Genomic DNA, 14,638 nt, shown 5'->3' with positions numbered 1-14,638 from the left:
CTGTAAACACTTATATATTCACTTGGTGGGACTTAGTGATTGCTGATAGAAGCCCTTTCACGCGTGAAGACTCTTTAGTTGATTTGCTGGAACTTTTCCAAGTCAACTTGAGCATTTCTTTTCCATGACTCTTGCAATTAGAGATGGCTTATCTGGAATGAGTAAGCCTCAGCTCTACCTTTAGTTGGACTAGTCCATATATTATCTCCTTTCCATGAAAATTCAGGACTCGCCATTTTTCCATTAATCATGGCAACGAGTTGTTCAATTGTTATCTCTCCAATAATATGCCTTCAACTATCATGGCTTCGCACTGCAACATTCGTAGTCTTTACCATCTTATTCTATGCAAACTTTATCTCTTCTTCCCAACCTGACATCCCTGATTACAAAGCTCACTGTGCTTCAGTTGTCCCTCACTCACCCCCTACTGCTCCTGAATTCACTACTATCCCTTTTCCACCTGACCAAGATGGCTACTACCTTGGCGGGGATGGAATGTTCGATCTTCTTGATTCAAACTCATCTCACTACTACTACTCATCAAGTGACAGGAAGGTCCTGTTGTTTCGAACCCGTCATGTTCACAGTACTGATGCTGATGGTGTCTACAAGGTTGAGGCCAGTTTGATAATCCAACCCTCAAGTATGAGCTATAATGTGGAGGATATCGGCTATAGTTATTCGCATTCTCCACACGTCATTTCTAGTTGGACGGGAAGGGATGCTCTGACTTTTGAAGTAGCAGGGTTCTGGTCTAAATCTACTGGGAAGCTTTGTATGGTCGGTTCAAGTTCTACTTATTGGCATGAGGGTAAAGCTCGAGTTCTTAATGCTCTTCTCAATCTTTATGATGTTAAGAGAGTAAATAATATTACTAGTTTGATTAGAGGGACAATTCATAGTTTGAATTCTGCCTATGATTTGAGTTATTTTCAACCAATTTCACTATTAATGTTCCCTCAAACGGATTACACATACTCTTCTGAAGTGTTCCAAGAAGTTGATTTTGTATGGACTGGTGATGCTGCAAAACTTTCTAGCTTACCACTCAGTAAATCCATTTGCTCCATATTTTCACGAGAGAGAAATTCATTCAAACTAGTGTATGCAAGTGGATGTGATTCTTCAAAGAGTTGTAATCCTTTGGGTGAGGGTGCTGAATTTCTGCCTGTAGTTATGTCTTTGAGTTTAATTCAGTGTTCACATGATGGTCTAAGTCTGAGATTTCTGTTAGAATTTTCTAACCGTAGTTCTGGAATTTCCTTCAGTCCAAATGCAACATTTGTTGCAGAAGGAACATGGAATCACAAGAAAGACCAGCTATGTGTTGTTGCTTGTCGAATACTGAATGCAACTAATTCTTTGAGCAGTTCTCATATTGATGATTGCTCAATAAGGATGACTTTAGGATTCCCTTCTGTTTGGTCAATTACAAATACTAGTGCCATTGTGGGAGATATCTGGAGCATCAAACATGGAAATGAGTCGAGCTATTTCAAAAGAATCCGGTTTCGAAGTAATAAGGGTGAAGTGATTGCGATCCCAGGGTTGAAGTATAATTATACCTTGGTTGAAAGAGCAAAAAAATCATGCAAACAGAATCTGCCTACTGGAAAGAAAGGAAGTCAGTACCCAGATGCAAACTCTAATGAAATGCAGTTTGATATGGCAGTCAAGAAGTCAAGCGGAAAAAGAATCGGATGGGGCTATGCAAGCCCTCTCTTCGTGGATGATCATATTCCAATAAGAAATGTACACTTCATAAATTTCTCAAGCTCATTGCCAGCAAACTCTCTGGACAAAGCAAAATTTCAACCCAGCAGGCCCTTGTACATCAGCTACAGAATGGATTTTCCATCATTTGGTGGGTCTTTGAATCAGTACACTCAAGTCGATATTACCGCTGAAGGGATTTATTATCCTGAAACAGGAGATATGTGTATGGTGGGCTGCAGATATCTTGCCTTAAACAATAATCAGCTACCGACAGATGATTCGATGGACTGTAATATTTTTGTTAAACTCCAGTTTCCTTCAATAGATTCAAGCAGTTATATCCAAGGACATATCAAGAGCACACGGGAAGAATCTGATCCTCTATACCTGATGCCTCTTTCCTTTTCTGCACTTTCTTTCTACAGTCGCCACGCAAGGAAGTCAATATGGAGGATGGATTTGGAGATCATCATGACTATGGTCACTAATACCCTTGTATGTTTTTTTGTTGGATATCAGATATTGTATGCGAAGAAACATCCCACCATGTTCCCTTTCATTTCACTTCTCATGCTTGTAGTACTTATTTTGGGGCATATGTTCCCTCTCATTCTAAACTTTGAAGCCTTGTTCTTCTCGGAGCAAAATCGCCGATACATCCTAAGTGGGACTGGCGGATGGCTTGAAGCGAATGAGGTAATTGTAAGGCTAGTGACAATGGTAGCATTTCTGCTGCAAGTCAGGCTTCTGCAGCTTGTGTGTTCTGCGCGGTTGGCGGATGAAAACCAGAAGGCCTCCTGGATTGCCGAGAGGAAGACCCTTTATGCATCTCTGCCATTATATATAGCTGGAGGTTTTATCGCTTTGTTTGTTAACTGGAGGTATTACAAGTTTGGTGGCAGGATGAATTCTACTTACGTTTACAGTCAACAGCAGCAATCATTCTGGGTGGACTTAAGGTCTTATGCTGGACTAATATTGGATGGTTTCCTTCTCCCTCAAATCCTCCTCAACATTTTCCACAACTCAAGACAGAATGCTCTCTCTTGTTTTTTCTACATGGGGACTACATTTGCGCGCTTGCTACCGCATGCATACGATCTTTACAGGGGAAATTACTATGCTGATGATTTCGATTGGTCATACATGTATGCAGATCATGCTGCAGACTATTACTCTACTGCTTGGGATATCATCATTCCTTTAGGGTGTCTGCTGTTTGCTGCAGTCATATATCTGCAGCAGCGCAATGGTGGTCGTTGTTTCTTGCCCAAGAGATTTAAGGAGATGGAAGGATATGAGAAGGTGCCACTGCCAGTGGCTATAGACCCATAGGAACCAATTAGAGGAATGGAGTTGCTCACTTCTGTTAGTCTCTGGCTTTATCACTTCTAGCTATTATATTTCTAAGTTTTGTTCTTTCTTTACCTGGTGATGTTTGTTTTACCATTAGGCCTGCTTATGCAATCTTACTGGAATAAACTCTGCATTTGTGATTTTCCATGTATATTATGTTAGAATGAGAGTATATATTATAAACTTAGTCTCTCTCTCTCTCCTTCCCCATTCTCTCTAGCAACAATTACAATTTGCAAGAAAGTGCATTTTACCATTCTGATGTATATACAACCTCTCTGATATTCGATAACATATTATATATATATGATTTCCAGCTGCAATGGATCTGTTTATGCATCCTCTTTGATACTCGATCACTGTGGGCTAAAAATATTGGCTCCAAAACTGACATAGAAAGCATTAGTACAACCATTCTTGCTAGCGCCATGCTGTTTTTCTTTGCAAACTACTGCTCTTCCTTCCAAAGAAATATATGCACAATCCCACCCCACAAGTTGAATAATTCAGAATGAACGTATAACCAAATCAGCTTACGAAATTTTTCACTCTGAAATAGACAAAATCCAATAATCCAACTTGTCAAATTACAAGAAAGCAGTATAACAGTATGCTTATATCAATTCGTTCATTCTACAGCAGCTTCAATTCATAATGGTTTCTCAAGTTCATTTTGTTAAGTTTCTCTACAAATTTAATTTTAAGACTCCAACTCAAAAATATCAATTATGCACAAACGATGTCGCTCAACTGGGAAAACAAGCATCCAGTTAGCCAAACACATCATAACCCTAACAACAAATTCTCTAATGGCACAACAATCAATCATTCTTTACATATAAAGTGGCCATATTTCAGAGCATGCTGTAACCATCATCATCATTCATGCGTATGTAACACATTATGGCCATTACAAATACAAAAAATGAAGAAAGCTCCATTGCCAATGCTCCCCAGCCAATGACACCAGAGTGCTTTAAGATTGCTGGTATTGCAATGCTTCCAACTGCTGAGGCACCAGTCAAGAACTTGGTTGCATTGACCCACCTGTATCATAATCAATGGGAAAAGGTAATAAGGAAATAGTCATATCTGACTCTAGAATCACTTGAGGACTGGAGCCTAACCTGCTATCTGATTCTTGGAAAAGAGAAGAACCATCAGAGCCAGCAAAGAACAGCAATGGCATAGGAAGAAGCACATACATTATTACTGCAAGAAAAAGGGAAATGCTGCTGTTAGCATACATAACTTGAGCCTGTAATCTATCACTTGTAACAATATTACACATGCTTTCTTCATCCTTTCACTAATTCAGTTGTCCAAGAGATTTAGAAGAAATGTGAGGCCCACTGGCAACAAAAAGGAATTAATGGCTGATAAATCAAATCAATGTGACAACCAAAAATGCTAGCAGGGTCAGTAGTAGAAGTTGTAAAGAAATATTATCTCTGGAGCTGAGTTAGCCATTGAACTCAATAGTGGCTATTAACACTTCTCTAATTTTTAGTTTATTTCCACTTTCACTATCAGAAACATGACTCCTTTTTTTTAAAAAAAGAAAACAATATTGCTCCTTAAAATAGAATATTTTTCCAGTTCCTCTTCTCGTGCTTTTTTCCTCTTGATCTCCCCTCTTCTTTGTTATCTGCTACTCTCTGCTTTTTCTCACATCTCTTTGCTTACATCTTCATGGCCATTCTTCCACTTCTCACAAAACTGCTCAAGCAAAACCTTTAAGTTCACTAGAATCCAATCTTTTGCATCCATATTTCTTTTTCTCCATAAAACCAAATACGACCACCTCCTTCAGACATCAACGGATGTATAACTACTTTGAAATTTTGCTTGTCTCGCGATTTTCTTTCCCCTGAAAAGTGAATTTGGCCAGAGACTGGAGATACTAAAGGACAATCCTGGACAGATGCACCCATGATCGACAACCATGACTTGGTCAGAGATGCTTCCCCTTCACTTTCTTTCGGAAACATTGAGGAAAATATTATCTTCTAAAAGAAATTAAGTTAGTGTGAGAAGTGGGTGGAATCAGAAAGTAAAGTCAAAGATGTGGGGCTTAAAGAGTGCGAAAAACAATTGAAGATGTGTGAATTGCTGTTCCAACTCAAGCCAATTAAAGAGTTCCAAATCCCACCACAAAGAATCTACAGCCTTCCAACCATAAATCCCAATTGCAGTTGCGACTATGATCACAGTCATAAGTAAGATAAACAAGGCCATCGCAGCAATTATGTAAGAGTTGCAGCTTGTTGCTATGCAAACTTTAAATTAAAAATCATGACTAACTCGTGAGCATTAAACAATAAATGAAATATTTGTATTCAATAAACAATGAATCAATTGGGATCAGGTCTGATCTGCCTCATGGCACAAACGTGCAGGAATGCTGACAACATCTGTTAAATGAATTTGAGAAGAGAGCAAAAATTCTGAAGACCTTATCAGTGCATCAGCAGCAGTTCTCTGGTCCTTTTGGAAAGTCAAGAATGCTAGTGTATTTGAGCAACAAATTTTGACACTGCAGATACTCATTTTAAAAGCCAGACATTTTCAAAGGGGGTTTCCTAAAGTAAGTAACGGGAAACCGATTCATTGGCTAAGAAAGCCTCTCTTTTTTTAGGTTCTGTTTAGAGTTTAAGACTCCAACAGCCAAATACAGTAGCTGAAGTATAATCATGCTACGTAAATTGTAAACTCATTTTGCTTTTCCATATACCCCTCTAAACTTTAATGTTTTCGTTTCACAAAGTTAATCAAGCTATAATTTCATGCAGCAAGAGTTTTGAAGAATTTAGATTGAAGAAAGTTCGAAATGATGTCTACAAAAGAGAGGTATGGGGAACAAATGCAATCTGAAACTAGCAGCAAAAAGATTTCTGCATATAACAGCTGTTTTGGTTGTTACTCTACTAGTTGCAGCAAATACCAGCAGTTTATGTATCGTAATTACCATTACAGAATTAGCAATCCAAAAGACATTTTGCCCCTTAATTTATTGGTAGTAATATTAGTAGGCTGCTAAAGAACAGTCATTAATGCATTCAACTCTCCCAATACTTACTACGCCACCTTTTCTCTCTTTCTTTGTTCCTAAACAACAATATGTTATTTCAATGGTACTCAACATGCACAGGCCACCCCACCTCTTTCCCCCTATCATTATTGAGGATGTGCATTGTGAAACTTTATTTCACTGAGCCTGGCTCATAATCCACATCCTAAAAGTTAAAAATCCCACTTCAATTTTAGAATTCTCTACTTTACCATTCCAACAATGATTGTAATGAAAAAGACAATAGATCAGATCTTGTAGATGCAAATAGGCAAGACCACTAATTCTTCCAGCCATCAAGTCCACCATCCCCAACTCTACTGTTGGCAGCCCAATAGTCCGCATGCTAAACATGTTCTATTCAAATGGACAAGTTCCTTTATCCACACATATCAGCACTTTTTTTTTGGCTAATAGTTACAATCTCCTCCCATTCCATTTTTCCGTGTTACCAACCATGGGAATAAATCAAAGAAAAACTTTAAGCACGAAATATCTCCTTTGCATAATCAGTTCTGAGCCCTATAGAACCCAAGAGAGAGGAGCTTGGAATCACCATCTTTAGGGATCCTGTGCACGGACGCACCATGGATCAGATAGTGAGATTCAGATTTAGTCAAAAGGAAGGAGCACAGAGGATTGTGATATCCAAAAACCACAAGCCTTATATTTAAAATGATACACTTCTCACAATATCAATTGAATCATCTAGCCATCATGCAGAAATTTAAAGCAAAGGTAAGAATTTTACATGTGCACACTTGTAGATACAGTGAAGAAGACATTAATTGACAATAAACTAATAAAAATTAGCCCGAGTCACTTACCAGTTAGCATAGGCCACCAATTATTGTACAGTGCACATGCCTGCAAAATAAAAAATGTACAGGAAAAAAATTTAAAATTGAACTATGCACAGAATATCCATTGGCTATTTGCAAGTGAATAATATAAAGTAACAGCGTAAGAGGCAAACCAGAATTTGTAATACAATTCCACCAGAGACCAAGATTGCCAAAGCAGCAAGTTTTCCAGTTTGCAAACACGAATGCACATAACCCGGTAAGTCTGCCATTACCTTATGGTCTCACTTCATATGTGGGAACAACTGAAATGAAGATGAGACCAAGTAAAAATGCAAGAAACAGGTCTTTAAGGTGGAAAACATAAAAAAACGCAATCTGACAGACTCAAGAAATCAGAGAATATATGGCATGTCACTTGATTATTATCGCTTAAAAACTATTAAAGATGAAAAATCTGAAAATACAGGTGCAATTATTAATACATTTCTGTGGTAGCCTAAGTTAACTCAGCACTTTAACCACATGAAGTCATGAATAAAGCAAAAAGGGCATTGCAAGGCTGAAGTTATATATATTGCAGATGTGATTAACTAATTACTTCAAGTATAAAACGGAGCAACCTTTCACTAGAATGATTCATATCATATGGCTTAAGGCTTAATCTTGTTAACAAGTGGCAAATTATATCAGCAATTTGCTGGACTACAAATAGTGAAAATTAATCTCTAGCACACTAGTTATCACAGCTTATCGTAAAAAAATCATACCAGTAAGAATATATATATATATATATATATATATATATATAGTAATAACAGATCAATCAAGAATTGAGTAGCAGAAAAGGAGCATTGCACCCATCCAAACAAACCTTATATTGGACGAACAGCATTCCTTTCATATGCGCAATTATCATGGTTAGGTTTCAAAAAAAAAAAAAAAAAAAACTCCTGATTCAGTTTCATTACTAATTTGAAGGTTTATGGTCAAAAAACCTATCAAGTAAAATCTACAAAATCATTTAAATCTAAAACCAAGTAAAATAAATAAGATCTAAAGAAAGAAATACCCATAGCAAAAAAAAAAACCCAGTTGAGTTTTACTCTTTCAATTAAAAATCTCATTATCGGTGAAATATAATGTGAGGGTTCTCTCACGGTTGTTATAATAAGAATAATAACAATAATGCAAAATGAGAAATTTCACGAAATAAAAATAATTAGGGTTTCGAGAAGTAAAAGCGACGTACCAGAAAATTCGATTAAACCATGGAATCTACAGCGCGCCCTTTCTATTTATATTTTATAATTTTAAAAAAGAAATAAATGTGTTACCGGACAGTTTGTAATGTTACTGTTATCAGTACTTCTCTGTGCTTTTGACTTTTTCCCAAATCATCCGAAAGTCAAACTTTACCACCGCACCTTTTTTTTTTTTTTTTTTTTTTTAACTTTGAGGAATTTCTTTGCTGTTCTTACTTTTAAAAGGAAAGATTTATTTATTTTTCACTGCCAATCCAATCAGATTTTATTTTGTAATTTTAAATTGTTAATATTAAAAGTAGAGAAGAGTAAAATTGTGATATATGTAAGAATGTTAGCTGATCGACTCGCAGCAAATCTAAAAACTAAAGCTTCTGTTATTTCATCCAAAAGTCTTCATAAAACGACATCATAATTCATCTCTTTCTTTCTTTTCTTTCTTTTCCAATGTATACATTTCTATAATATAGCAGATGATATACAATTTTATAATAAATAAATAAATTATAAATATTTTAATACAAATTATATATAATTTTTCAAATTGAAATTTTAAATTTATACCAAGTAAAATTGAAGTTAAATTATATATAAATCTAATAAATTAAAACAATAAATTAATTTAAGATTTTTTATTTTTAAATATAACTTTTGTAAGAGATTGCTTTACGGTCAATTTTACAATTACAGTTTAGAATGTGCTTAGAGTTTTATTATTATTTATATTTTTAATAAATATCAAGATATATTTATATATTATTATTATTATTATTATATAATTTATAATACACATACTATAGATATGGCTTTAGCATGGTCTACATAAGTAAAGTGTTTACCAAAAATCATTTTTAGAACCACAAAAGGTTTTGAAAAATAAAAAATATTTATAAATCTTTTTTCCGGGAAAAATGTACCGACAAATACTTATATAATATGTATCAGATATTAATTTTGCAAGCATATAAAATCCAGCTGAAAAAAAAAATGCATTTGAATTCTTTTTGTTTTTCTTTTTCGTTTTAGAAATAAAAGCATTCGAATTCTCTTTAACAATTGATGATCTTCCTCTTCATTTCCCCCACTGCGGTTCTTCTCCAAAAAGAACAAATTCTCGAAAACCCTCAATTCAATTTATTATGTCTTCTTCTTCTACTAACAAGCGTCGAAAACCCAACTTATCTCCTTCATCTTCCCCTACTTTATTGACGGGACCTCCCAATAACTTGTTTCCTTCAAAAGAAGAGTTCGTGAGACTCATAGCAGTACTAGCAATAGCATCTTCAGTTGCTTTCACTTGTAATCTCATTGCCACTTACATTAATCCCTCCACAAAACCATTTTGTGACAGCAATACAGATTCTTTCTCAGGTATCTAATTCTTTATTATCACAATCTTCTGGTTCTATTTCTGGGTATCTTTAGAGCTCTATTTGATTGCTAGCATTTAACTGGTTGAACCCTGGAATTTCAGACCAACGGTTGAAATATTAAAGTTCTTACTTCTCAGTTGTTCACAATGTGATTTTGATCTATGAAGTAATCCTGGGTCCATTCATATATATGTGAGATAAGAAGAGAGTATCTTAACTGTTTTGGTAGTGGATAAAGAGAGAAAGACTTCATTCGCGGTGGAACCGTGGAAGTATGGTTGTAAATTTAACTCTTATGAACACAAACGTTGTGGCTGTACGGTTCTTAAACTAACCGAAGTACTTTTTGAGTTTTTTTACTAAATGAAACATGGTCGGTTTATGGTTGAAGTTCAACGAAAACCATGTTCTTTTTTTCATTTGAGGATGTACTTCTACATTTCTTTAATGTTGTGTTACTTCCTTTAATACTTTATATGAATAGTGCCATCATGCCATTCTTGTGATACGTCATTCGCTGCTTTGTCTGTTTTTGACAGTCTAATGTTTCTAACAGTATTTTATACCTTTTTTATTGCATTGTTTCTTCTGCATACTTGATTCACAGTATCGTATTGCAGCTATGTTATTCCTTAGGCCTTAGAGATCATTCTTAGTTTCATAGCTTCTTGGTGCTGTCCTGATATATATGCCCTCTTACCAACACACTGTTTGCAGAATTTTGTGTGCCTTGTCCAGAAAATGGAGAATGTACTCAGGGCAAGTTAGAATGTGCTGAAGGCTATAGGAAGCACAGAAACATATGCATAGAAGATGGAGATATTAATGAAAGAGCTAAAAAACTTGTCTGTTCTAAGAATCTTATTCCTTATGCTACACTAATTTTCTGAGTGTGTGTATACATATATGTGTGTTTGTGCGTGTGCGTGCGTGTGTATAACTTCTACTATCTTTATTAACATGCAATCTTTGCAGTCGGAGTGGGTGGAAAATCATCTTTGTGAAGCTTATGCTCAATATTTGTGCGATGGAATTGGGACTATTTGGGTCTGTCTCTATTGCAACTGCTTACTCACAGTTTGATAGCTGTTTCTTTGAGATTAAAATTTGCTGTTGCAGGTGAAGCCAATTAATTAAATTGTTCTTTTACAGTTCCAGGATAATGATATTTGGTATGATTTGGATGGACACCAACTAATGGAAAATTTTCAGCCAGACAATGCTACTTATATATATGCCAAAAGGAAAGCAATGGAGATGATTGTTAGGTTGTTGGAGATAAGGACAAATTCTCATGGGTATGCTATTCCACCTTCAATTATGCCTGTAGTTTGGTGAGAGCTTTGAATCCTGGTTGGGTTCCCCTAAGAATTCTGATTTTGTAGATACACTTCGCAGGAACAAAGAGTTGAAATGTCCCGACCTGGTTGCAGAACATTACAAACCATTTACCTGTCGCCTTCGCCAATGGATCTCTAACCATGCTTTTGTTATTGCATCTCTTTGTTCACTGGTAAGCTTTTCTGATGGCAGGCTATTGGTGCTTTAATTTGGGGATCAAATGTTGAAGCTTGTTGACAGCATTGGGAATCTGCAGGTAGTGGGAGCTGTTTTGTTGCTTAGGAAACTCCAACGTAGATGGTATCTGTCAGCTAGAGGTGAAGAGCTTTACCACCAGGTATTCAGAGGCCGGGTTTTCTTTTGTTGTATAGGGCTATGTTGCATTATTCTTGATTTCTAGTTTTGCTACTTGCCATAAATTGGGCTTGCTGGAGGTCACAATGCAGAACTTAAATGATCTTGGTCGAGTATTTTCTTATTTAAGAACTTATGAACTATTAATTCTTTGGTGGTTTTGATTAATCTTTGATTTTAAACTAAACAAGAAACTTTAGGTAGAACCAGGCAAATTGAAAGAGTCGGTGATTTAAAAAAAATAGATGAAAAATAAAGTTTTACCATCTTATTGCATGAATCTTTTTTGAGTAATGGGATTCTCATAAGAGGTAGGTTTTACTGGCTTTTGCAACTCCTCAAGTCAATAAGCAGGCTACATTTAAAGTTACCTATGCACACAAAAAGCATAAGTAACTGATGTTAATGTCAAAGTATTAATGGGATAGAGCACTAATCTCCCCTTGTTGCTGTGATGTGTTATCCAAAGAAAGGTCATTCATAGAGATGTTTCCATTTGTTAGGTCTGTGAGGTACTTGAAGAGAATGCCTTGATGTCGAAGCAATCAAATGGTGAATGTGACTCTTGGGTTGTCGCCTCTCAGTTACGAGATCATCTGCTTTTGCCTAAAGAAAGGAAGGATCCTGTGTTGTGGAAAAGGGTATTGTTAAATGTCTTTGAATCTAGTTATAGCTTTAATATCAATTTGACCTAATCTAGTTAAATTCTTTGAACCGCTACTTATTCTCTGAATGAATTGATATTACATTTTTATGATGTTCCTCCACTTGATTAGGGTGAGAAAAAAAGAAAGACATTCCCATGTTCTTTTGTCTTTTATTTGCATTAGGACAAATTTAGTATCACGATGACTTGGCCTACAGGGTTTTGTATACATTTGACTCTTTGTTAGACAGTTCCCCTTTACAGACAGAGATCTTGAATTTGGAAAATCATTTGCTAATTTAGCATTTTGAAGTGCTTCCTGACCTGAGCTATCTTATTTGGACAATTTTGCAGCAACTAGTTGTATGCCTCCATACAGATCATTTTGCCTAAATGAAGTTTACCAAAGGCCTAAAGTTCAAAATCTTTCCTTATTCTTTCTGGTTCTTCTAGTTTACGGCCGTCAAATGTGATGCACCTAAAATTGGAGCACTTCTGAGGCTCTGTGAATTTCTCCTTATACTTTTCCAAGATGATTTCTTCTCCACTTTGCTTCTCTTGTTAAGGTTTTTGGAAAAGAATTTCAAAGCTTTTATAGTAATTTTGCTGTACTAAGACCTTTTCTATCCTTATTTAGTGCTTCTGAACCCTATTTGTTCCTTATGATGAATCTCATAGCATTCTTGATTTTTTTTTTTTCCTGAAGGTGTATGATTCAATACTCCTATCTGCGAATAAGTTCGATGTTAACCAACTAAGGTTTATGTCTATGATTAAATTACAAATTTCTCTAATATTTCAGGTGGAGCAGTTGGTACAGGAAGACTCTCGAGTAGATCGGTATCCTAAGCTGGTGAAGGGTGAATCAAAAGTTGTGTGGGAATGGCAAGGTATGAGAGCTCATTGTTCATTTCATTTATTTCTCAAACAGTGTTTGTTTTTCACTATATTAGTCTCTGGTTCAATGTGGAGTTGAATTATTGGGTGCATCAGATGGTGCCTGAAAGTTTCCTCTTGGGGTTTTATCAAGCAGTCCAACCACAATACCATATGGACTAATTCATATTTGATTGTGTCTGTAAAAGGCTTGCAGATCTCTTGTTTTCTTATGTCTGAACAAACGTTTTTGATACAAATAATTGCAACATAGGTTGTTAAATTATAAGGCAACATTATAAGATGATTGAATTGAATGGCAATCACATAATCAGTTCAGTTATGATATGGTAAAATTTGAAATGTTTGCACATGAAACAATGAATTTTCATGCCTTTTTAATGTAAAGAAGAAAGGTTGTTTGAAACTGCCAACAAAGCATCAGTAACCAACTCCTTGGATCCCAATGAATTATCTTCTTTGAAAACATTATTGCCATAAATGGCCATCTGAAGTAAGTAGAAGTGGTAGTTCCAGCTCTGTTTTAACCAATTTCCAGTAACTGGTTTGTAATTCTTTCTCAATTTTGCAGTTGAAGGTTCTTGGAGCTCAGGGAGGATAAGAAAAAAAGAAGCAAGCAAGTTGAAGTCCAGCGAAAGCCCCCCCAAAGCAAAGTTTGATGCTTTGAAGTCTGGTGCACTCTTAGCTGAATGATGTTTTACAGTAAGTTGCATATTTCTGGGATTTGTTTGCTTGCAGCGACAGTGCTATCTGGAGGCTCCCCAATGTTTTACAGGGAGCCGAATGTTTTAGATGACTGATGAGTTTGTATAGTTCTTAAGTAATACTGGTATATGGTCTAAGAATCCGGCCAAAACTTCTTGCAGTGCTCAGCTGACTCCTTTTGTTAGGGTTTGTGTGCGTCTAAATCGGCTGCGCGATGGGACCAAATACTTTTCTCAGAACTCTTTTCTCTTTTCAGATGAAAAGAGAAGACAATTCCATAACTGGTAACCGTCCACAATTTTCATTTTTTCTTTTCTTCACTACAAGTACAGCTAATCAGAACCAAACACGGTCGGTACTGAACACAAATTTGTCTTCCTATTGGGCAAATGTTAGACCTTTTAGACTCAATCTAATAGTCTTGCCCGCATCTGAATATCGGTAAACCAATTATTATTCTTCCTGTTTGTACTTTGTCAAATCATATGTAGCCCCCTGAATTTGTCTCTCAACCATTTGAGTCCTTATTGTTTCGCAATTAACACTTATTACTTCTAAAATTTATAAAATCTATACTTTGGTCCATATAAAGAATTTAAAACTTATATTAAAATTCATTTCTTAAAATTACAGACTCTATTTTTTGTTAATTCTTGAATTATTAGTATATCATAAAATGATTTACTCGCACTTATATGTAAAGGGATTAATTTGGCCTCTAACAAACAAAAATAGATAAATGCTTTAATTAACTGAAAAAATGAGAAACCTAAAAAGTGGGAAGAAAAGCAATAATGCTTGCAAAACTACTTAATATAATCTTGAACCTTACAAACTGGAACTATAAAAATTTAATGTTTATTCCACCATTGATGCTCTATAGCACAGAGATGTTCTAGTGTTAAGATTGATATAAATAAAAAGTGAAAAGTAGTTGATCCCTAATAGCCACTTTGCCATAGATTTTGATTCAATTATAAAAACTTTAACTTCAACAATTTAAAAATGATAAATTTTAACTTGTTAAAGAAAGTTTAAAAAGAATAATTTCGTCCAAATAATGTAAATATTACAATAAGATTAATGAAATCAATACTAAATTAGGATCT

At 35.5% G+C, this 14,638-nt stretch overlaps 3 protein-coding genes across 5 annotated transcripts; 2 read left to right on the top strand and 1 right to left on the bottom strand.

The window, feature by feature from the left end:
- The first annotated feature begins 104 nt into the window (after positions 1 to 104).
- Positions 105 to 3,262, top strand: LOC8267181. The gene has a single exon (XM_002528718.4). It carries the CDS (start codon positions 250 to 252, stop codon positions 3,052 to 3,054), a length of 2,805 nt encoding a protein of 934 aa, XP_002528764.2. The 5' UTR covers positions 105 to 249; the 3' UTR covers positions 3,055 to 3,262.
- Positions 3,263 to 3,718: 456 nt separating this feature from the next.
- Positions 3,719 to 8,358, bottom strand: LOC8267180 (vacuolar protein sorting-associated protein 55 homolog). Of its 2 annotated transcripts, none has more exons than XM_002528717.4 (5): positions 8,201 to 8,358; positions 7,122 to 7,253; positions 6,973 to 7,012; positions 4,203 to 4,287; positions 3,719 to 4,122 (listed from the first exon to the last, which is right to left on the bottom strand). In XM_002528717.4, exons 2-5 carry the CDS (start codon positions 7,218 to 7,220, stop codon positions 3,930 to 3,932), a joined length of 417 nt encoding a protein of 138 aa, XP_002528763.1. In that variant the 5' UTR covers positions 7,221 to 7,253; positions 8,201 to 8,358; the 3' UTR covers positions 3,719 to 3,929. The 2 variants fall into 2 exon arrangements, with proteins under 2 accessions (XP_002528763.1, XP_015580596.1); XM_015725110.3 differs by lacking the exon at positions 8,201 to 8,358 and adding an exon at positions 7,823 to 8,035.
- An 828-nt stretch (positions 8,359 to 9,186) lies between these two features.
- Positions 9,187 to 13,836, top strand: LOC8267179. Of its 2 annotated transcripts, XM_048374114.1 has the most exons (10): positions 9,187 to 9,584; positions 10,304 to 10,431; positions 10,562 to 10,633; positions 10,739 to 10,884; positions 10,985 to 11,099; positions 11,184 to 11,264; positions 11,785 to 11,922; positions 12,730 to 12,817; positions 13,396 to 13,526; positions 13,691 to 13,836. In XM_048374114.1, the coding sequence occupies exons 1-9, from the start codon at positions 9,353 to 9,355 to the stop codon at positions 13,515 to 13,517; spliced, it is 1,122 nt and encodes a 373-aa protein (XP_048230071.1). In that variant the 5' UTR covers positions 9,187 to 9,352; the 3' UTR covers positions 13,518 to 13,526; positions 13,691 to 13,836. The 2 variants fall into 2 exon arrangements, with proteins under 2 accessions (XP_048230071.1, XP_002528762.2); XM_002528716.4 differs by having other exon boundaries at positions 9,188 to 9,584; positions 13,396 to 13,836.
- The last annotated feature ends 802 nt before the right edge of the window (positions 13,837 to 14,638 follow it).

This window comes from Ricinus communis, chromosome 5 (genome assembly GCF_019578655.1).
Source record: "Ricinus communis isolate WT05 ecotype wild-type chromosome 5, ASM1957865v1, whole genome shotgun sequence".
Taxonomy (NCBI): domain Eukaryota; kingdom Viridiplantae; phylum Streptophyta; class Magnoliopsida; order Malpighiales; family Euphorbiaceae; genus Ricinus; species Ricinus communis.
The sequence above is the reverse complement of the archived record's forward strand: the minus strand, read 5'-3'. Positions and strand labels throughout refer to the sequence as shown.